The sequence below is a fragment of the Procambarus clarkii genome, chromosome 45 (assembly GCF_040958095.1).
Source record: "Procambarus clarkii isolate CNS0578487 chromosome 45, FALCON_Pclarkii_2.0, whole genome shotgun sequence".
NCBI classification, from domain to species: Eukaryota; Metazoa; Arthropoda; class Malacostraca; order Decapoda; family Cambaridae; genus Procambarus; species Procambarus clarkii.
In genome coordinates, this window is record NC_091194.1 from 8,051,676 (window position 1) to 8,076,226 (window position 24,551).

General features: G+C 37.5%; 1 protein-coding gene across 8 annotated transcripts in view; it reads left to right on the forward strand.

Annotated features, from left to right (window-relative positions):
- The first annotated feature begins 1,483 nt into the window (after positions 1-1,483).
- LOC123769784 (cyclin-dependent kinase 11B) overlaps positions 1,484-24,551 on the forward strand; it is a 30,331-nt gene continuing 7,263 nt past the window's right edge. Inside the window, exons 1-16 of one of the 8 annotated variants that reach the window (XR_011222103.1) lie at positions 1,484-1,924; positions 2,500-2,697; positions 3,636-3,786; positions 4,799-5,036; positions 6,658-6,867; positions 6,979-7,179; positions 9,330-9,371; positions 13,476-13,595; positions 15,099-15,189; positions 16,505-16,654; positions 16,975-17,119; positions 17,670-17,936; positions 18,372-18,596; positions 20,026-20,174; positions 21,055-21,256; positions 21,444-21,784. Coding sequence is in view for 7 of the 8 variants with exons in the window: in XM_045761036.2 (XP_045616992.1) it covers positions 1,821-1,924; positions 2,500-2,697; positions 3,636-3,786; positions 4,799-5,036; positions 6,658-6,867; positions 6,979-7,179; positions 9,330-9,371; positions 13,476-13,595; positions 15,099-15,189; positions 16,505-16,654; positions 16,975-17,119; positions 17,670-17,936; positions 18,372-18,596; positions 20,026-20,174; positions 21,055-21,256; positions 21,444-21,530 (2,580 nt within the window). In the remaining variant the exon portion in view is untranslated. Of the gene's footprint in view, positions 1,925-2,499; positions 2,698-3,635; positions 3,787-4,798; positions 5,037-6,657; positions 6,868-6,978; positions 7,180-9,329; positions 9,372-13,475; positions 13,596-15,098; positions 15,190-16,504; positions 16,655-16,974; positions 17,120-17,669; positions 17,937-18,371; positions 18,597-20,025; positions 20,175-21,054; positions 21,257-21,443; positions 22,120-24,551 lie in introns of those variants that run through there. The other 7 variants (XM_045761036.2, XM_045761038.2, XM_045761039.2 and 4 more) reach the window with 7 other exon arrangements.

Consider the following 24,551-nt stretch of genomic DNA (forward strand, 5'->3'; position numbering starts at 1 on the left):
TGAGGGCCACAGGATTAACAACGGCTGAGGGCCACAGAATTAACAACGGCTGAGGGCCACAGGATTAACAACGGTTGAGGGCCAGAGGATTAACTCTTCGCCTAAGGCGAAGAGTTAGGGGTGACATGATAGAGGTTTACAAGTGGATGAATGACCATAACAAAGGAGATATTTAAAGGGTATTAAAAGTATCAACACAAGACAGAACACGAAACAATAGGTATAAATTGGATAAGTTTAGATTTAGGAAAGACTTGGATAAATACTGTTTCGGTAACAAGTTTGTTGATTTGTGTAACCAATTACCGTGTAACGTGGTGGAGGTTGGACAGGTATATGAGTGGGATTGGGTGGTTATAAATAGGAGCTGTCTCGTATAGGCCAATAGGCCTTCTGCAGTTACCTTTGTTCTTATGTTCTTAACATCACTGTAAACCAGACACGACATGGCTGATCTCATCGAAACCTTTAAGATACTGATCAATTTAGAGGATAATGATCCAGGCCACTTCTTTAAAAGTTCACACGTAACGCAAACAAGGAGCAATGGAATGGTAAACAGAATTGTGGACTGTATGTTCCCTCCACAATGTAGGACGGAAAACAGGAGATACTTTTTCGCCAATAGGCTTATGAATTAATGGAACTACTTACCTGGCAAAGCCGTTAATTCCAAAACATTGCTGAATTTCAAGATCCAACTCGATAAAATCGTCTTGACAAATGTTGGGGAACTTTTGACAAGCCGCTGGCTTCCTGTTATCGGAGGCCACTAGAAAGATATAGTGGCAATCAGGTAAATTCAGGTAAATAATGTTGACCAGACCACACACTAGAAGGTGAAGGGACGATGACGTTTCGGTCCGTCCTGGACCATTCTCAAGTCGATTGTGACTTCAGGTAAATAATGTTTTGTTTACTTTCAGATTTACTGAAAATGTGTGATAGTATCATATATATATGAGTGAAGATACATGTATGTTAACATTTGTGGATGATGTGCATGGCAAGGTGTGGTGTGCGTTACTTTTGCTAATTCACATACATGTTATTGTGGAGTATGTTAATTTAAATAAAACACCTTTAATTAATTGTTTTTCTAAATTATTTTAAGTTTTGCCCGAAACGCTTTGTGGTATAATAAATTTATTAATATGTGTAACTCCTATCGCTACAGTTGTGCATTACTTTTATGTTATCTGTAAACACATTCTTTTGAATATAAATTGGAAAAGAAATTTAAACCGGCACCCATTCGTTTTGTGGGGGGGGGATCAGACGCGAGATCTCCTCCTTCCCATGCTATTTACGGACTCTAAAATGTAGCATAATAGATGTAAATAATCCACAAAAAGAAGCTTTCTAAGTAAAATTATAAAATATATATATCATAGACAAAAATCATAACATAAATCTAAATTATTACAGAAATTTTATTTTTCTTGTTAAATATAATTAAAAAATAGTTTGTTATGTGAGCTGTATCTTTGGAACGTTTCCTACACAACAACAACACAAGCAACAATCTCTCCAAATTTTGCAGCGTGCAACTTTGAGCAAGAGGAAACCTTTGTGTAAACTGGACCATATCGTAAAGAAGAAGAAGAAATTACACTCAAAACAGGTGTAATTGCACATATAAAGACGAGAGGACTTATGCGCTACATCGGAGTGACCACACAGCGGCTACCACAAACGTCGGAAGGGGGAGGAAATCTTGACTGAGAGTGCACACACACACAACTATATCACTAGTTGTGTGAAGCGAAGCCACTGTCTTGGTCTGGTGTGGTCTTGCGTGGCCAGCGGCTGACTCTGGAATGGATAGTCATGAAGAAGACGGTGAAATAAGGGACGAAGGGCGCCATCACCCCCAAATTTCTATTGAGGATAATGAAGTCGAAGAGGATGAGTTCAGGTCCGGGTGCGCGAATTTCTCGTTATGTTATTATGAGGGGAGCGGGCAGAGTTATTTTGTAGGTCACCATGTCACTAACTGGTCATTTCATCTTAATTATTAAGAGATAAATTTTAAAATTGTAACTGGTTTCTAGGTGCTCTTCTCCCCAAGCCCAGTCTGGGGCTAAGTTCGACTTGTGAGAGTGTGGCCCACCTAGCTGTTGCTATGAGTGGCATAGAGCTCAGCACTATGCTGTTTGATCTTCACAGGTGTTTGCATGATAATATGGGCCAAGGACTGAGCAGTGCAGGGAATGTATGCTTTACAAAGCCAATAATTAAACACTAGACTAGTCTTAGAAAATATCATTATTATATATATATCTATAAATTACACTGTTGACTATAACCTACTGCACTAATAAATACCCCTAACATGTGGTATTTGTATAAGGTTTACAGCCTATACTTTATTAAAAAAAAAAAAATAGGGACAGTGATCAATTGTGGTGTGGTAAACATATTTCCTACAGCTAATTTTTTTTTTTTTACATTTTTATTTAGATGAAATTAGTTGATTGAATATGTGTTCACTTTCAGTATGTCTTCTTATGATGGGGATCAAGGTGACAGCCTTGACATCAAGCCTCCCCAGGCTGTAGTACAGCGTCGGGAGAAGCGTGAAAAACGTGACAAGAGAGATCGGCATCGCCACAAGGCTGAGCGGCATAAAGAGCGTCATCGTAATCGAGAGCACCGGGGCCATGAAGAAAGGCGCCGTGACCACCGAAGACATAGGTAAGCAAGGAGTATACAGTGTTTGAACTGACTTACAGGAAGAAAATGAAGCCGTTTTTATGGACCAACACTGGGCGTTAGAAGATTCTTATATAATAAATGAAAGGTAATGTAGCTTTTTATGAACTTATTCTCGTCTCCAGAACTGGAGACGAGAATTTAATTTATTATTGGAATCTTTAATTTATTATTGGAAAAAAAGATCTCTAGCATATATATATATATATATATATATGTCGTACCTAGTAGCCAGAACGCACTTCTCAGCCTACTATGCAAGGCCCGATTTGCCTAATAAGCCAAGTTTTCATGAATTAATATATTTTCTCTAAATTTTTCCTTATGAAATGATAAAGCTACCCATTTCATTATGTATGAGGTCAATTTTATTTTATTTGAGTTAAAATTAACGTAGATATATGACCGAACCTAACCAACCCTACCTAACCTAACCTAACCTATCTTTATAGGTTAGGTTAGGTTAGGTAGCCGAAAAAGTTAGGTTAGGTTAGGTTAGGTTGGTTAGGTAATCGAAAAACAATTAATTCATGAAAACTTGGCTTATTAGGCAAATCGGGCCTTGCATAGTAGGCTGAGAAGTGCGTTCTGGCTACTAGGTACGACATATATATATATATATATATATATATATATATATATATATATATATATATATATATATATATATATATATATATATATATATATATATATATATATATATATATATATATATATATATATATATATATATATATATATATATATATATATATATATATATATATATATATATATATATATCGAAGCCATCTTCCATCGTAGTAATAATTATATGGTAGGTTGTACTGTACTACCAAAAAGGTACCATAGTGTCCTGGTCTTGTTGTTTTCTTTTTAATTTTAATAATTGAAATTGTTGTCTTTTGCCTTTACAGAGACCGAAGCGAGGGTGAGAGACGAGAGACTCGTGAAGTTCGTGAGGCCCGACGACATGAAAAACGACATGAGAGAGTGCCCAAACATGAGAGGCCTGTTATTGATCTACGCAGTAAGATTGAAAAGAGAAAGATGGTCGACAGAGACATGGTGAGCTGTACTAACTTGTTGTTAGTAGTTTGTGCTGTAGTATTGATGCTTTGATTTTTTTTGTATGACTTTTGTATAGTACTGTACTAGATTTTAGAGTGGAAACACACTGCAGGCTCGTTCCATGTGAAATCGTCACAGCTACCAACCCAACCATCTTTGATTTATACAATATCTGGAAGGATGTTAGAGCGTGTGAGATAATTTGCATATGCAAAATTTTAGCGCTCAGTGATGCACCTATCTGTATAACATTTTTTCTCTCAAAAAATGAGACTTATTTTTATATATTTAAGTTTACATCATGTGATCTTGAAAGAAAAAAATATATTTAATGTATAATTATTTTTAATGAAAACAATGCTTCCTTAGCTTCAAAACTAGCACAATATTAAAGTTTTACCTCAATTAGAAGCACAGTTATTAAGGCGATGAGTCACAATAACGTGGCTGAAGTAAGTTGACCAGACCCCACACTAGAAAGTGAAGGGAGTACGATGTTTCAGTCCGTCCTGGACCATTCTCAAGTCGACCGAAACGTCGTCGTCCCTTCACTTTCTAGTGTGTAATCTGGTCAACACAGTTATTTTTTTTTAAGCATGTAAGCAAAGATTTTGCATTTTTTCTCATTGGCAAACTGTAGGGTATGAATATTGTGCATTACTGAGCACTATAATTTTGTACATGTAAGGTACTTCATGTCCTCTACCATCCTGCCAAATTTCATGAAAACCTGAGATGCTCGTGTGAACACAGTTTCAGTTACGTAGACTTTGTGTCCTCATAAGCCACAACCAGTAAGTACAGTATATACTTTTAGAGAGTAATATATATATAGTACATTTTAAAGATTCAAAGAAATTTCTGTTTCATTAGCATTTTATATCATCATTTCTGGTACATAAATTATATACTGTATATAATTTAGTTTTTCTGTACACTGTACAGTACCTACATTTTGTAGGAACTGTTCACGAATGATGCTGGAGAATATTATCATCCAATGTTGCAGGAGAGACGACGAGAACGGGAGCGTGAAGAGTACTATGTAGATGAAAGGGACCAATATGAGCGCATTGAGTATCATCGCGAACATCAAGGCCGTGGTGGAATGGGAGGAGGTGGCGGAATGGGTGGCAATGAATATGCTCCATATCCTCACCACAGACGAGAGGAGAGACCATTGGTTCAGTTGTCACCGAGGGAGCGAGCTGAACGTGATAGAAGGATGGAGAGATTCCTCGTCGCAGGTTTGTAACATGATTATAGTTTAGTTATTGAATTTTTTTTTTGTGGGGTGGGGTGAGTATAACAGCCTAGGCACTTTAGATTTCATGACTAACTTAAAGTTAATTTTGTTTGTGACAGAAATGTGTTTATATGACTCAAATGCATTTTATTTGTAATTTTTACACTTCTGATCAAATAGAGGTGAGCCATTCATATTATATTTTTTTTAACTTGTACTGCTCCAATCGCCCCGGAGCGATTGGACAAGATACTTAAATTCAAATTGTCTGATGATTTAGCACAGGCTGAGTGGCTTATATGTCATGGGAAGTGATTAACTACATATCCTACTCCTATTGGGAAGAAATTCTATTAGTGTTTCTCAGATCTTGGATACATTTCGACCTTGGGATTTGTTATTCAAGCTCTTCACCAATGCTTCTGGTTTCTGCCAGGGCATTGCTGCCAGAATGTCCCCATGCTAGCCAGCGACATTCATCTACTGTATTGTTATGCGTTCACATCAATGTGCAGGAGATCATGGCAGTTTAGATAGAATTTTAGCGTACTTCCTTTCCTTGAGGCTTGTCTCCAAATGCAGTCAGACAGTTCTCTGGTATCACTGTTGCTTCAGAGAAGGTTAAATAATACCAAATCTTTCGCATTATTGAGCAAGACCCTTAGCTTTAACCTCTTCTCTGTCTTTTCAGTGTTGTGTATTTAATGCATTTTACTCTCAGATGAGGTCTCATTTTTTTTATGCAACAAATTCTACCTCCTTAGGTGGATCTTTTCACCTCCACATGGAGCCACTAGCTTCCTGTGTATGTGCCTCAGTTTCCTGACCCAATGGCATTTGTATTGAATGTGCTCTGTCTTGACTAGGATTGGTGGGAAACTTTTTATTTATTTCTTCCAATCCTGGTTGCAGAGCCTTGTATCATCTTGAGGTTATCTTGAGAGGATTTTGGGGCCTAGCGTCCCCGCAGCATGATCCTCGACCAGGCCTCCTTTTTTGTTACACACACCCAGGAAGCAACCTGTAGCACCTGTCTAACTCCCAGGTACCTATTTACTGCTAGGTGAACAAGGGCATCAGGGTGAAAGAAACTATGTCCATTTGTTTCCGTCTCCACCGGGGATCGAACCCGGAACCTTAGGACTACAAATCCCAAGTGCTGTCCACTCAGCTGTCAGGACCCCAGGTAAGTTCATTTTTCCAAAAACTTCCCCCCATTCCTGGCCCTTCTGCTCTTGTGTCCATACATTGCTTGTGTTTGCTAATTATCACTTGCAGGGTATCTTTAAGAAATAGTATTGTGCACTCTTTGCTTGATTGTGAGCTGATCCTCTCCTTCCTATTTTTGTTGATACGAAGATACTTTTCACAATGGGGTGAAAAAGGTTGATGAGTGCCTAGCTGGGGATATGAATAATAGGTGTACCATAATGACTCTAGCTCAGGTAAAATAAAAGAGTTCGGCTCTGAAAGTTGAGTTTCACTTCACTACGAACCCCTATTTTTAAAAAAAATCGTTAGTGTCATCTCCACCCCATTTCCTGTCACACACGTGAGTTTTCTTTTTTAAGCTCACGTGTGTTTTTAGTTTTTAAATTCATTGAAACTCATTGCTGTTCCAGATAAACAAAAGGAGTTATCACAGCGAGAAGCTGAGACAAGAAGACAGAGACGGGAGGAAGAGAGACGTGAGGAGGAGAGACGAGACGAGCACCAAGTGGGGCGTCATCGTGGGGACATGTTACAACACAGACATAGTAGGACTCACTCTCCCAATGAAATGCCAATACAGAAGAAGCGGAAACATCACCATGATCCTTATCCCTCTACAGGTGAATGGAGATATTGGTTGCTGCCGACAACTTGTCCCTTTCTATATAAAAAAAAAAATACTATGAATTTTTATTTAGAATTGTTTCTATTGATTGTTTTTCCTTTTGCAGAACCCACTGAAGAAGTTACAATTGTAAGCGATGAGGAGGAAGAGGGTGAGTACGAAGAAATTATGGAGCCTGAAGTTCGCAAGGGTTCCAAAGAGCGAAGATCAGACGAAGAGGGAAAAAAGAAAAAGAAAGATGACAGCAGAGTGGTGACTCAGGTAGAGTCTGGTGCCAGCGGCTCCTCTGACAGTGAATCTGACTCAGGTGAGCATTTTATATGTTTTCCTGTTTTATATTAGCTTTGCCATATTCATATATTTGTATTTACTCAAAAATTGTATTTCCTGTTTTTATCTTTGCCTACATTAATGATTTTAACTGAGGAGTGTTTCATTAGTCTCTCAAATGGAATTTTTTAGTGTATTCGATGTTCTCACAATCGATTTAATAACTAAAAAAAACTAATGATGATTGTCCATCAGAGTCGATGAAGAGCACGCAATGTCATCAGTTTTTCTGGGAGTGGGTTTGGAGACGAACTGCTACCTGCTATTAAAGAAACTTTGGGAATAGATGAGTTTATGCATTTAATGACTATATATTTAGGAAGAACTAATGAAACTGACATCCAATTTTCTTCTATTGTTTTTAAAGATTTAAGCTACACTGTACCGTCTCCCTCTGTGTAATTTCTAAAATATTTAGGGAGTTCTTTGGTATATAAAGTTTTATTTAACTCACAGTAATTGCTGCTTAAAAGTCATGTGAAGTGTTAAACTTTCCTGCAGACAGAGACAGTGAGACGGTAGGCCAGCAGACACAGTAAGACATTAGACCTATCAGCAGATTAAGTGAGACATTATAAGCATCACAGAAGAAAGTGGAAGTGAACTTTAAATAGCTGATAGGATGCTGCTTATGAGTTCAGAAGACAAAATACTGAGCTTCAGTAAATAGTTTTGGTGCCATTAACCCTTTACTGTTTTTGTGACATCTACAGTTGTTATTTGCTCAAGACGCCAGTTTGTTTCGATGATGACTGTAGTCTTCATTTTCAACCCTCATCTTGGGTAACTTTAACTTGCCTTGTGTTATTATATTTACCTTTTATTGCATTGTTTAAAATACATTCATAAAGTACAACTCTAGCTTAAAAATTATACCAAATGGAACACTTTACCCTGCGTAGTAACGTTGCAGTATGCCAGTACGTTGGAAGTAGAGTACAGTACTGCTAAGCGATTTGTACTCGGCCCAAGATGCTAATAGTGCCCGAAATTGGTAAGAGGCCAAAAACGTGAAAAGGTTCAACAGAACATTAGTTGCCATTTTGTGATGGATGCTTGTAAATAAAGCACTATACTCTTCAGCGTGGATTGTGGGAACAATGAAAACCCCAGAATGATTTTTATTGTTTTTTATAAGCAGCTGGAGATGGTACAGTGCTCAATATTTACAAATGGTTTGCATTGCTAATAACAGTTCATAATGTGAAGTCATAATATATCATAACAAGCGTAAGTGAGACATGATTTGGCAATATGCACCACGAAGCTTATATCTATAGCTGTCTGCAGTGATGAAATTCTTTGAAGATAAGATGAGAAGTTTTCATACCACAGTCATCAGAGGGCTCCACAAAGTTGTTAATGGTGTCCTCTGTATGCTATCATGCAGATTGTTTAGGCCCTTCCCAGCTTACCACTGTGTAAGGTCCACTTATGATCCATGGCTTGATTTGCGACAAGTGCGGCATGGACCTCTTGTGTTCTTGTCGTCTGTTAAGATACGGTAATTCTGAGGAGGAAAGTGCTGTTGTAGGGAGTGGGAGTTGTGTTTTTTATAGGGTGGAGTAGTTTTAGGCCAAACATGAGAACTAATATGCGAGTGTAATTTTTCATAATTATTTAATGGTTTATACATATCCTGTTGTCATTTGTTTTGACACTGACCTGTAATAAGTTTTATAGATCATTTATTGTTCAGTGTGTTTGATACCAGGGTTTTGTTTTGAACCGATCATTTAAACAATTACAGTATTGAATTTGGTCGGAATTTTCCTATAGTGTCCTATAGTATATAGTGTTATTCAAATATATATTTGTATATTCACAAAAATCACATTAATTAATGTGATATATCTATATCTATATTTATAGATATTTTTTGGCTAGCAGATTAGGTGGTAAGATGTAAATAAATGCTGTATAACTGCTCGATGTAATTTGCCAATTAAAAAAAAATACTTCTAGGAAACGATGAATTTGTATACGGCCATTAATCAGATAACATGCAATTGCCGAGTGCCTGATTTGGATCGTGCATACATTTCTTGTTTTCCATTTTTTGGGGGGTTTAACAATATCTTGGTGGTGATGTTTCCAAATGCTTGAGCTGCACCTTTGCCTCCCCAGAGAGGGCACGCTCCCCCACGCCCCCTCAGAGGAGTCAGTACCGTAAGTTGATCTTCGTGTTTTTTAGCAGACGTGTTCCTTTTGTTTGGATTGCTTGTTTGTTTGCTTGCAAATAATCGTTTTGTACTGTATTTGCGTTCTGGTTTTTGTGCGGATATTATTAATGCTTAGTGTTGATAGGTCTTTTAAGGTTTTTGTTATTAGTCATTGGTCCTTTTTCTCTTTAAAATGTCACCTGGCACTAGAACAGTGTTACTATGAACAGTCACATCATCTGGGGGAGTCATGCTATGTTAAAGGCACTGTATTATGGACAATTGTCCTTCCTGAGTTCACCCATATATAGACTTTTGCAATATGTCTTTCCCAAATATAACTTGATAGTCAGCTAATGTATAAACATAGTGGGAGTGATTTAGTGCCAAGTGTCATAGTTTTTAGCAGCATCATGACGATTTTTGAGATATTGATGTAACTTTTAACATAAACTTGAGAAGCTTGAGTAGTGTTAGGATTATTTTATATTTTAATTTTAGATTTATTTTGTATTTAAGTTTTATTTATTTATTTTGTATTCTGTATCAATGCCTGCTGCTGTATTGAGCAACTGTTGTTTATAGATAGCTGTTTGATTGTTGCGTGTGTGTGTGTGTGTGTAATTATCTAAGTATAGTTACAGAATGAGAGCTATGCTCGTGGTGTCCCATCTTCCCAGCACTCTTTGTCATATAATGCTATGAAACTACTGACAGTTTTGGCCTCCATCATCTTCTCACTTAACTTGTTCCAACCGTCTACCACTCTGCAATAGAAAACTTTCTAATATTTTATTGGCACCTTTGTTTCCTTAACTTGAATCTTTGTCGTCTTATTCTTAAAGCTGCTGGTTTCAGTAATTCCTCTTTGTAAATTTGGTCAATTCCTGTTGTTATTTTTTAAGTGGTGATCATATCACCTCTTTTTCTTCTTCGTCTTATTTAACACCTCTAGCCTCTCCTTGTAACTCTTGTTTTTCAGTTCTGGAAGCCATTTTGTTGCATGTCTTTGCACATACACCTGTATTCACCTAGTTGTGCTTGCGGGGGTTGAGCTCTGCTCTCTCAGCTCGCCTCTCGGCTCTCAATCAATCAACCATTACTAACTACTATTTTTTTATCTTTCTCTCTCTCTCTCTCTCTCACACACACACACACACACACACACACACACACACACACACACACACACACACACACACACACACACACACACACACACACACACACACACACACACACACACACACACACACACACACACACACACACACACACACACACACACACACACACACACACACACACACACACACACACACACACACACACACACACACACACACACACACACACACACACACACACACACACACACACACACACACACACACACACACACACACACACACACACACACACACACACACACACACACACACACACACACACACACACACACACACACACACACACACCACACACACACACACACACACACACACACACACACACACACACACACACACACACACACACACACACACACACACACACACACACACACACACACACACACACACACACACACACACACACACACACACACACACACACACACACACACACACACACACACACACACACACACACACACACACACACACACACACACACACACACACACACACACACACACACACACACACACACACACACACACACACACACACACACACACACACACACACACACACACACACACACACACACACACACACACACACACACACACACACACACACACACACACACACACACACACACACACACACACACACACACACACACACACACACACACACACACACACACACACACACACACACACACACACACACACACACACACACACACACACACACACACACACACACACACACACACACACACACACACACACACACACACACACACACACAGAGGAAGCAGCCCGTAACAGCTGTCTAACTCCCACGTACCTATTTACTGCTAGGTAACAGGAACATCAGGGTGAAAGAAACTGCCCATTTGCCGGCCGGCACCGGGAATCTAACCCAGGCCACAGGATTTTGAGTCCCGCATGATGTCCACTCAGCTACCAGACCCCATAAACCGTGTGTGTGTGTGTGTGTGTGTTTGTCATATGTGTTGGCCATATGACAAGCCTATGATTTCTAGTTTGATTAAGTTGTACGCTTGGAATATCAAATAGGTATTTGTGTCTGGTATGGTGCCCATGGGTTCTGTTACAACCTTACATAGTTAGGTCTAATATTTTACAAAATATTGCATATGAGAGGCTATTGACTTTAAAAGATGCAATAGCCTTTAGTGCGTGTATGCATTCTTTTATGCTTATTACATTGTGCTCTGTAGCTAATATGATGTGTCGTGTTGATTACAATGATTTGGCATGGAATGGCTGTGATAAACGTGCTGTGATTCATAGCTGGAAGGATGTGTTTCTCTAGTTACAATGAAAGGATCCGTGTTGATGTATTCACTATAATCTGTGGTCAGAAGGATCTGTTGTGTTGATTATCATTATTCATGGCTTGATGAGTCTCAGTGGAACAATTTATAAATGAATTGAATGACAAACCCATACTTGAGAATTCTGGATGGCTTGGATGTAGACAGATAGGGTGCTGTGCTCTTTGAATACATAAGTGTTAAGTTGTATTTGGATGTTATAGTGTAAGCCAAATTATACAGGTGTTATTTATGGGGCCCTGTATCTAACATACTCGCAATCCTTAGGTTGGGTAAGAGTTCATTATTCAGTTACAGTATTTAGATATCCACGAGACATGGATTGAGCTTTCAATGGCAGGGTCCGCTCTCCAATATGCACAGAAATGATAAATGAAAGTGCAGCTGGAAGGATTTGTTAAGATGAGGACATTTTTTTACCTTTAGATGGATGACTGAGTATTTTATGGTGATTGCACAGTAATGCATTAGCGGTGGTTTGTTTTATGAGAATTTTTACGTTATCCATGAGTGAAAAGCTTGTTTTGTGGCTATTAAATTGTGATCTGTGATTGGAGGACTGTGTGTGTTCCTGCTGATATGTAGTTTTAATACATTAATAGTATACTCTCTATATTATAAAATTAATAGTGTCTAGAATTCTGTTTATCTTTGAGTACGTTAGAGAATAATATTCACTGTTGCAGATTTATTCAGTGATTTTTTTATCAACTTTTCATTCTCAATACCGTACTGTTATTCTGATATTATGCTTAAAAATTATAATTTATTACTTTTACATGATTATAATGATGGTGTCTTTTTGTCAAACATACGAGGTTTTATATCTTATTCTTGCCTTTATAACCTAGGCAGTTTAAAACTTTTGTTTTGTTGTTCAGACATTGTTTTCTGAACTAATGACCCTCAGAGGATGCTCCCCGAGTCCAAGCCTGTATGGTCTACTAAGGATTCAGCTCAAATACTAGGATCTTGTAGACCTTAACACTCTTGTAGTTACCTTTCTTGGTTCCTGAACTGGTCGATGGCAGACATCGAATACTTCCAACCACACGTGGGTTTCTATAGGCCATTGCTCCTCGTGCCTATCTGAGGGGGCCAGATTCTGGCTCATGGTCCCCGGTAGGCCTAGAACTCCATTCGCTTGGTTGATATCAGGGGTCTGATACATTCATATCAGCCTGGAAAGAGACCCTGGGGAGCCTCCGGGTCTCATCCAGAAAGTGGCGTTTCATTTCAATGCTTTTTTTTTTGTGTATGTAAATATATTATCAGTTGGTGTTTATAGCAATTTTGTGTACTGTATGAAAATTAATTAATATGGTAAAGGTGACCATTACTAATTTTTTACTGAACAGGCGAACCTTATTTTTTTTTAATAAGCTACTAATATGTAACAATGTATTGGTGTACAGCATTTCATTTTGTAGGTGGTGAATGGTGGTGTTCCCGCTCATAAATTGCAAGCTCGAATACTCATGTTAGTTTAAGGCATTTTATGAACCACATTACTAAGTTATGACAAAAATGGTGTCCCCTGTATCATTGAAGTTTTTCTATTTTCTGTTATTTGCAGATAGTGACAGCACGAGCAGTGAGACAGAGGTGGAGGAGGATGAAGAGGAGGAGGAGGATGAGGAGGAAGAGGAGGAGGAGGAGAAGGATGACGATACTGTTAAGAAGGAGAAAGACTCTGGTAATAACCTGACGGATGTCGGCGTCTCTTTGACACGAATAATTATGGCATCTGTATTGGATGTATATAAGAGATGATTTCTAAAAGGGAATGTGGATGAAAGTAAAGTAATGGTGTTTGAGAGAGAAGGAAACTCAAGTATGTGAAATAGGGGTAGGAGAATTTTTTTTAGAATTGAGTAATCAGTTTAAATACTGAGGGTTTGTAATTGGTGAAAGAGGAGTTTGTGCATAAGAAGCCATGAGTAGAGAAAATTTGGACTGGGAAGTGACTAGAACATTTAAAGTTGCAGTCAGGAGAAATATGATTGGAAGAGATTTAACCATAGATGGAATGACCATGAGTAGCCAAAAATTAATGCTTGGAAATGGGCACTTTTAGTGGTATTAGGAGTATGGAGTCAGGAATGAAAGTGCTGCAGAAAGATATAGATTATGAATGTTAGTAAATTGTAAGATTGAGAAAGCTTATTGAGATGTTTTGGTCATCTTGAATGAATGGATGGTGAGAGTTGTTAAGTGAATATGACAATAGGAGAAGGTGAGGAAGTCCAGTAGTACAAAGGACAGACATGGTGGTGAGCTAGTGTGTTAGGAGGTGGGGATCGAATGTAAAGAGTGCACGAGAAATAGTATTTTACGAAAGTAAAGGCAGTTGTTAAGAGACAACTCATGGGAGGCACTTTGCGCTGACTTGTTTGAACTGTGAGTCCTGCTGTGAATGCCTTTGCTGGGATGAAACTATGTGCTGGTCTGTAGTACTTAATAGTATGTAGTAGTAGTAGGCATCCATCAGTCTCGGGAGACTATGGAGTTGCGCTCTGGTTGTCAGTCTGGAGTGGCCTCTCCAGGGCGCAAATCCTGGGTAGGTTGATTTCCCTTTGGGGATCAACCCACCCAGGTCCCAGGTAGGTAGGTCCCCTTTGTAGTGTAGGCAATATAGCAGAGAGACAGGATACCCTTTTTGGGGGATGTATTTTTCTATTTTTAGTTTCTATCCTATTTCTAATGAGCTGATGCCTCCCCACCCCATTAAACTCTGAAGCAGATTGGTGATGATGATTTATTATTTACTCTGTACTGTATTTTTAATTAAGGCAGTGATAAATTGTACTATATGCAGTACTAGGGTCTTGTAGTACAGTTGGCTTTGTTCTCAATGCACAATCAGGGATCCCAGGTTCGATTCTCGAGCGGGACAGAAATGGTAAGCATGTTTCCTTTCACCTAATGCCTTTGTTCACCTAGTACAGTACATGTAGTTAGACAATTGTGGTGGGGTTGCATCGTTGGAAGGGTCAGTAATTCAACCTTGAGGGTAGGGGACTTTTATCCAGCCTTGACACACAGGCTCTCTGTACCTGACAAAACAAATTATTATTATTATTATTATTATCATTATCATTATTATTATTATTATTATCATTATCATTATTATTATTATTATTATTATTACTATTATTATTATTATTATTATTATTATACGAATTTCCTATTTTACCAGGTGATCTGTCTGTGTCGGGCAGTGGCTCTGGATCGGCAAGATCGGGTACTCTTTCACCTAACCAAGCTGGCCGCTATGAAGACTCTCCCACGTGCGTATCTAGACAGGTTTTGTGTAATAATTAGTAATAGATTCTAGGAATGGTAATAACAGAATAACTTTGTATGCTGTTCAAGGTATGTTATTTAAGGTTTTATGTCATCAAGCTTTGTTTTGCTAAACAAGAATAAGGATATACTTCTTCCATCTATTGCAAGTTATTTTTAGTCACAGTGTCTAGTATCGACGTTAATTTTGCTATCCCGCGACTATTTGTAATTAAAATTCCTTTTCAAATGTGACTGGCAGGGTACGTGCCAACCATTGGCCCACATGTGTCCTAAAAACCTCGAGCATCTCTGGCATTGGATAAAGATGACTCACAAAGAACTAACTCTTCAGGTATATTGAAATTACATTTTGAAACCCGAACATTTTTTAAATTAAAGATTCGAGTATAAAAAATGTGAAAAATCCAGTTTGTACACATGCTTCTTACACACATTTTTTAAAAGATACACATTTTTTAAAAGATATATATTTTTCTGAGCTTTCCCATTTAGGTACTGTACTTCATAAATAAGATTACTGTGTCTAAGGGCAAGCAAATCGTCCAGCCAAACAGGGCAACAATAAAAGTACTGACCAGCCAAGATTATTGAGAACATTTCTTGGCTGTTTTCGTTTCTCTTAAGACAAAGTTGCAATGGAAGACCTTTTGAGTGTACTGTGGTTGAATGAGCCTCTTCAAGATCATTCTGGGCTAGACTGAGTATTCTCAGAGTGCCTTTTGCATCAATATATAGCCTGGCAGGGACATTTTGGAAAGATCTTTGTCAAATTTATTTTAAGTTCAGCATTCCCTGACTGGGTATATAGCTCTGTCTATGGAAACAGCAGAATCTTGCCTAAATCAGCAAGTGAGTAGCGTGCTTAAAAATAAAGTTTTCATCTCGCCCCAAAGCCTTATTATTATTTTACTTGAAACACCAGTACTGTACCTTTCTTAACCCTTAGACTGTTGAGTTAAATAACAACTGTAAGCTGATCAATTATATCCAAATTTCTTTTCATATGTATTTCTCTTGGGTTTATTATAAGTGCAGAAATCTGTAGAAAAAAGTTAGAAACATTTTAGCATCATAAGGGTGAAGTGGCTAACAACTGATGGTTTTACTTGTCACTTTTCCAGAAGTTATATGTGAAGGGCAGTGTGTGAGAGCATCAACTTCAGACATTGATGGTTGTTGGCTCATATCTGTAGTGAGCTTTACCTCACTGGATAAAGAATTATTGTATACATTTTGCTTGCTTTTGATCCTAATATACTAATTTGATTACAAACTTTTGCTCTTTTGACTTTCCAGCGTGGAGGACCGACGATCAGACCGTGAAGAGGCTAATTACATACCGGATTCATCTCCTGAATCTCCATTAGAACTCAAGGAAGATTTACCCTCATACTATCCTGCTATCATGGGCTGCCGTTCTGTTGATGAGTTTGAGTGTCTGAATAGGTGCGCTCAATTTCCTTGTTGATTTTTAAAAGATATTATGTTAGGATAATTGATAATTGTATATACAATATGTCAGTTTTCTGAGAGACATGCCCGACATTTTCCACTCCACTTGGTTTGAAATAGAATGTGTGTGTGTGTGTGTGTGTGTATATATATCTATTATATTGAAATATAATATAAGTTAGGGGTGGGAGAATCTGCAAGATCTTGTAAGTATATATTAGAAGTTATATAACTGCATCAACCGTGACAGCCACCATCACAGTTGATGAGCTGCTGCCTGACATTCATGGAGGTTTCACTCATTTTATTTCCAGGATTGAGGAGGGAACTTATGGGGTGGTGTACAGAGCCAGGGAAAAAGCAACAAATCAAATAGTTGCTCTCAAGAGACTTAAGATGGAGAAGGAAAAGGAGGGTTTTCCTATTACCTCACTGCGAGAGGTCAACACGCTGCTCAAGGTTCGTTGTTTGTGTCATTGGCTTGACCTCTTAAAATGTTGTTTCTACTTTACCACTTTTCCTTTATATTATATTCTTTATCTTTTATCATTATCATTTATCATTTCTTATTTTGAGATTTTATAAATTACAAGCCCACAGATTAATTATTTCTTTAGCTCAGGTTGATTAGTTAAACTTTTGTACTTGCTGAAATTTGCTTACTTTTCTGAAGGATGATACCTTTATTACTAAATAGCCTAAAGTGTGCATTCACACACACGATCTTTGTGATACATAAATTCCATTCTCGATGTCAATGTCCTGGTATTGTTTTACGATTGAGGTTGCCTGGCAGTGAATAGGTTTACGAGTAATAAAGAACAATAGTAAGTGGTTTTCTTTGACTTTCTCATGATGAAGAACAATTCCATTGAGAATTCCATTAAGATTGTGATCCTGGAGAGCTACATAGACATGATAATAGTAATAATAGTATCTTTCATCCGCAGGAAGCACGCTAGGGAAGTATTGTATTGTATTTACATGTTTCTTGGCTCTCCTTCATCAGGGACAGCACGATAACATAGTGACTGTGAGAGAAATTGTGGTGGGAAGCAACATGGACAAAATCTACATTGTTATGGACTATGTAGAACACGACCTGAAGAGCCTCATGGAGACGATGCGACAGAAGAAGCAGATGTTTACCATCGGGGAGGTGAAGACTCTGATGAGACAGCTACTGAGAGCTGTGCATCATCTACATGACAACTGGATTCTCCACAGAGATCTCAAGACGTCCAATTTGCTCCTCTCTCATCGGGGCATTTTGAAGGTACGGTACTATAAAGGCACTGTTAAAATTGATCAACAAAAAGACCCATATGTGCATGTATCACCCTTTCATGGCCTGTCATAGATTGACTCGGGCATACTTGACCCATGGGTATCTCATACAAAGGCAACCTATATGTCAATCCTACTAGGTCTGACTTGAAGTTGAGAGTATCATAGTATAATATCTTCACAATTATGGAATCGTGAGAGTTTCTCGTCACTACTACCTCCTCATGATATAATTTTATCAACCTGGATATCTTCTGAACTGACTCATGACTGTACCAACCATTAGCATCATGCAGAAAAGTTTAAGTCTCTTCCTCTATTAATCGGATGCTGTTTCAATGATATATTGAGTTATATCGCTGACTCCCAAACCAAAATGCTCCTCCCCCCATACTAAAAAAAAACCCATAATGATCCTCTACAGGTTGGAGACTTTGGCTTGGCCCGAGAATATGGTTCACCGCTCAAGCATTACACTCCTATAGTGGTGACCCTCTGGTATCGTGCTCCCGAACTCCTGCTTGGGGCGAAGCAGTACTCCACCCACATTGATGTCTGGTCTGTCGGCTGCATCTTCGGCGAGCTGCTTGGCATGGAGCCCATGTTCCCTGGAAAGTCAGAAATTGATCAGCTTAATAAGATTTTCAAGGTGAGAATTGACTGAAGTCCCATTGTTTCTCTACACTAATGCCTCCCGGCACTGGTGGTGGTGGGGATAATGATGTTGACAGTGGTGATGATGTTAGTGATGATGATGATTGTGTGGATGATGATGATGATGGTGAGGATGATGGTGATCTTTGAAATGATGATGAGTGTGTTAAAATTAATAGCAGGATACCATACCTTGTGAAAAGAAAAAATCTATTTATGAAAATGAAGTAGCTGAAGGTAGAGGTGTGGGAGTGAGAAGGTGGTTACTAAAGCGTCGCTTAGTTTGTCACTTTGGTGAGTTAATACTGGTATTGTCATTATGAGCCAAAGATAAATCTTATTTTAGGATTTTGAAAGGAATGACGTATATTAATACATCTTCAGAAGGAATGATTTACAAGTCAAGTATTGGACATATATATAGGCAGGAGACATATATATAGGCAGGAGAGAGGTGAAGTGAGGTGAGGTACAATGTTATTGAAGAAGCCATCTCCCAATCAATTTTGGGAGATGTTTGTTCATTTTTTTTTTTGACAGAAAATGCTCACCAAATTGATTGGGAAATGGCTTCTTCAATAACGAATTGTAAAATCACTTATAACAGGAACATAATTGAATCTGCTTTAATACAGATTACCAAAGAATGTAATTTGAACATTAGCAGTGGTTTATATAACTTAGATCCATTTTTGATAGCTCAATTAAAGAGTGATTTGAATAGAATCATTGATACACATTTGTCTCACTAATTCATTGTACATATTTACTATCTTATGCTATTATTATCCATGTGTGGGCCTATTGGTGGCGTATAAATGGAAGGCTTCCCAAATAAATAAATATATATATATATATATATATATATATATATATATATATACATACATATATATATATATATATATATATATATATATATATATATATATATATATATATATATATATATATATATATATAAATAAATAAATAATAAATATGTTTATTCAGGTAAGGTACATACATACAAGTGATGTTACATTAATGGATTGATATATAGGTAGAGCTAGTACATACAATGCCTAAAGCCACTATTACGCAATGCGTTTCGGGCAAAAATATATATATATATATATACTGTATATAAAAGAAAAGAGGAGTATTCCTTATTTTCTTCTCCTATAAGAGAAGAAAATAAGGAGTATTCAGAGAAGACCTTGTGGATTCTCCCTGAACACTAATACAGTATTTTCTTTTCCTATATAATTAATTACTGTATATAATTATATTAAGCTTTATTTTAAGGGTTGCATGGTATATATAGTATTGTAATTTATATTAACAAACTAAATATAATATATTTTATATTACTTTATCTTGCAATTCTTAGTGTGCTACTTAGTTTTATAAACATTTGCTCCATGTTGGTAACTTGTTTGCAGGATCTCGGAACACCAAGTGAAAAGATCTGGCCTGGCTACAGCCAGTTGCCCCTTGTGAAAAAGACGCAGTTTGCAGATTTTCCGTATAACCATCTGCGTGATAGGTTCAAGACAAGGCTGTCTGACCAGGGATTTAGCCTTCTTAACAGGTAATATATTGTTGAGGTCGTGTGTGGTGTGCTTATGGATAAGAAGCAGATGAATGTGAGTGAGAAAGTAAGAGTATACAGTATATAAATAAATAGCTAGTGTGGAGGAATGCCTGTTGTTAGAACAGCTTATTCTAACTAACTATGCATGGCCTACATGTATAGTTCCCCTTAATACCTTAACACTACCCTACATGTTCTGGGTAGTAGGAGGACATTTATAGGGTGCTGATAGGTAGATAAATGCCAGTAGATGGATGGATTGGGTTGGTGTATGGAAATAACAGAATGTATGTGAGGAAAAAGTGAGGAAAGTGAAAAATGTGAGGAAGGCTTCCCATAAGCCCTGCGACTGGGTATTGTGGCAGATCTTTTAGGGTGGATATAGTATGTGTCCAGAATTTGTTAGTTGTGAGGATTTGTGTGTCTAAAGTTGTGTTTGGAGGCATGGAAACCTTTCATGGTGAGAGGTTCCCTACGTCAGTTTGTTTGATGCTGGGAGTAGGCATACTGGCTGTAAGTACAGTACAAGACAGATTGATGGGACACTGAGGGTAAAACTGTGCTGTATATAGTAGTGAGAAGATAAGTTGGGAGTGCCAGTGGGTAGGGTAATTATAGAATGATGTGCAGAAGACCGTTTTAACTGTATATTAAAAGAGAGCTCACTGGATAGACTAACAGAGGGTTTTCTAGTTGTAAATTTATCTTTAGTTATCTAAATTAAATACTGTAACTTTATTATTAATTTATTTGTTAGAAATGTATCATTGTTTAATTCTTACCATAACAATTTCTTATCTTATCTTATTCTTACCATAACAATTTCTTACCTTATCTTATCTTATTCTTACCAACAACAATTTATTTTCGTTCACAGGTTCCTAACATATAACCCTCAGAAGCGCATTACATGTCACGAAGCAATAAGTCATGAATATTTTCACAAAGAGGCTCCAGCACCAGTGGATCCTGCAATGTTTCCAACGTGGCCAGCCAAGTCAGAAAATCCTCATGGCCGCTCCAAAAAAACTGGCCTCAGTCCCAAGCCCCCATCTGGTGGCAAGAACTTCAAGGAATTGGTAATTATTAGTTTTTTTTGTATTTACAATATGCACCTGAGTTGCCTATTATTCTTGTATTCTGGCTCTTTGTGGGGGGTTAAATTCATTTTAAATCTCATATTAATGATCATCCTAAGTTGCCATGATCTCAGTTCCTGTCACAAATGATCTTGAAAACACTTACCAATTTCCTTCTTTCTTTCAGGCTGATGTGGATGATGAGCTGGCTGCTAGAGGATTCTTTTTGGGTGGAGCAAGTGCGAGTGGACCTGGCTTTGTTCTTAAGATGTAAAAGTGCAAGTGGGTCTGGCTCTGGTCATAAGATGTACGGGTGCCAGTGGACCTGGCTCTGTTCTCAAGATGTGAAAGTGGGCCTGGCTCTGGTCTTAAGATGTACGGATGCCAGTAGACCTGGCTCTGTTCTCAAGATGTAAGGGTGCCAGTGGATCTGGCTTCATTCTCACTATGAGAGTGAGTGTGGACCTGACTTTATATTCAAGATAATTGCAAATGGATCTTGCTACTGTATATACATGGATGTGAAAGGTAATTTTCTGACAAAAGCAAGTTTTGATGATATGTGATTAACCTGAAATAATGTTCAAATCCCTGTTCAGTAAGCTTGGCCTTTTCTCCTGTTTTTTTTTTTAAAGATTTTGTAAATTCCAGTGAAACCATAGTTTTGTCTTAAAACCGAGGAGCCACTGTGCTGTTGTGTGCATATTCCTGTCTTTATTTAACCCTTTTTAAATTTTATTTCGAGAGCAAGATTGTTAAGCACTTATGACAACATTTTCAGAGGGTGCCAGTTTGGGTGAATGTGAAGATGTATATTTAAGATGGTTGTGCTGTCTGGCTGTATAATTAAACATTTATAATATGATGGTGAATTCTTACCCCAGACACTATTTATATAGTTGCACGTTAAGTCGGTGCTCACTCCTTAAGTCCTACAGTCTAGTCTTCTCTTATTGAGTTTATTTGCTATAAACTGCAGAGAGATGTTGCAGCCTGTCGTGGTACTTTAGAGAGAACAGTACCCTGCTTTGAACAATTCTGTGGAAGGTTAGAAAGTTTTGCTTCAGTAGTACAATATGCTAGTTATTGTAACCAGGTTACAATAACTAGCAAAGCACCTATTTGTTATTGTATAACATTGGGCTGATGCATGATTCATTTTATTTAGCACATATCTTCTACTAGCACTGGATCTGGGTCATAGCTTCCAGTCATCTGCTATGAGCAGTTCAGGATTTGCACTTCCTTTCATCTATGTAGTAATGTATCTAGGGCTATTGTTGATTAAGGCTTAAGGTATACACGTACAGTACATAGGTACCTGTCAGTAGATTTCTAATATGAGCTGTTACCCTGACTAGAACGAAGTAATGTTAGTGCTGTAGTTTGACTGATTGAATTAGTAAGTAAGTACAAATAAAACTGGCATTTTTAAGGCTTAGTGCCCTTAGGCTAATTCCCATTGCAGGAATTTCACTGAAAAAAAAAAGATATCAGGTTGGTACAGGACACTGTAGAAGCAAGATGCTTCAAACTTATACTGTATCAGTTTGTTTTCTGACTTTTTTTTAATCAGCTCATTGTATGTCTTTTGGGTCTCATACTTGGCATACTGTTTAATATCTAAGAACTATGAAATATTCTGTAACACAGATAGTACTATATAGCCTTGTGGTCTTAGTTGCTTTCTTTTGATAATTACTTTGCATTATTACAACTATTCAGTGCAAATGAATATCTGAGCAATTTGAAAGTCACAAGGTGGAGATGTACTGGGGGGAGGGACTCTCTCAAAACTGTCTCATCCATTTCCAGTACTTAATGTGTCTCGTCCCACAGGGTCTTGTGGAGAAGTGCTGTGAAAGCTTTATATTGCATCCTGTTACCAAAGGTATGAAATGATTGATTCATGACATGAGAAAATGAATTTAAAAAAAAAATACTGAATAGAGATTCATGGGAAATATTATACAGTATACAGTGTGTGTTTAGTACAGGCTTAAGCCTGCATCTTACACAAATAATGATGGATCTTAAATAATAAATGATTTTCTTACTGATAAAATGCTTGTGCATTAATTAGTTTGAAATTTATCTGACATTATAAATCTACCCACACCGCCTCCGATTAGTGAGTGTGACATTAGCTAACAAAATCTGCTCCAGTATTGAGGGTTATTAGAATCTTTGCAGTTATTATTATGGTTTGTACAATGCTATGATTATCTTTATCCCATTTTTTGTAATATTGTACAGTATATGTATTAAGAGTATTCGTAAAAAAAATTATATAGAAATTTTAAATAATTTTAGAGGTCCCGGTAGTACAGTTAGGTTTGTTTTCAACTCACAATTGAGAATTCTGAGTTTGAATCCTAGGCGGGTCAGAAATGGTCACCAAATGCCCCTGTCGACCTAGCAGTAAATAGGTACCTAGGAGTTAGTCAGCTTGCTGTGTGGTTGCGTCCTGGGGAAGGGTAGTGTTTCAACCCTGGAAGACGGGACCTCGTTGTAAGCTTAACATTTACTGTATGTATGTATCAACTGGCTTCCTGTCCCCCAACAAAATGAATTATTATTATTATATAGCAAACTGCATTCCTTGCAATTAATTAGGTAATAGTTTCAAATTTATGGTACTGTACTATTGAAGTTACAAAATTTATTACTGTATAATAAGTCACTTGTCCTTGGAGATAATATTAGTAGATAATGTAGACAGACTTTTGTTTGGTAGAATTATATACATATGTCAAATAGGTATACGTTTTTTTTGGGGTTAGGTCATTGCGTGAGTGATACGTCCACCAGTGAAGACCAACTGGCCACACTATCTAATCCTTTCTGTAAAGATGTCTTACAGTAAATGTTTCAATTCTATTGTCGTGTTTATTGCAGTTAAATTCTACACAGATCATTGTTGTGTTACAGGGGTATTGAGGTAAGATTTTTATAGGCTTTACAGATGTGTTTCTCATGAATGACTGAATGATGAGATTTGAGGCCTAGGGCCAAACACTTGAACTTATAGGGTAATTAACAATTAGGTGTCTCTTGATTACATGGTAAGTTAATGTTATTTAAAAAGGTTAGTTTATTCCTGCTGGTGCTGTTAAAGAGGAATTAAAATTCACGTAAATTTGTGGAATATAATACTGTATCATCTTTTTAACATCAAGGGATTCTGGACATTGGGGATGTCAGTGTGGAATATGTTGACAACTATTTCCCATTCTTCTTACCTGTAAATTAAATTTAGGTCAACTCAAAGTATGTTCAAATCCAGGACAGTCCA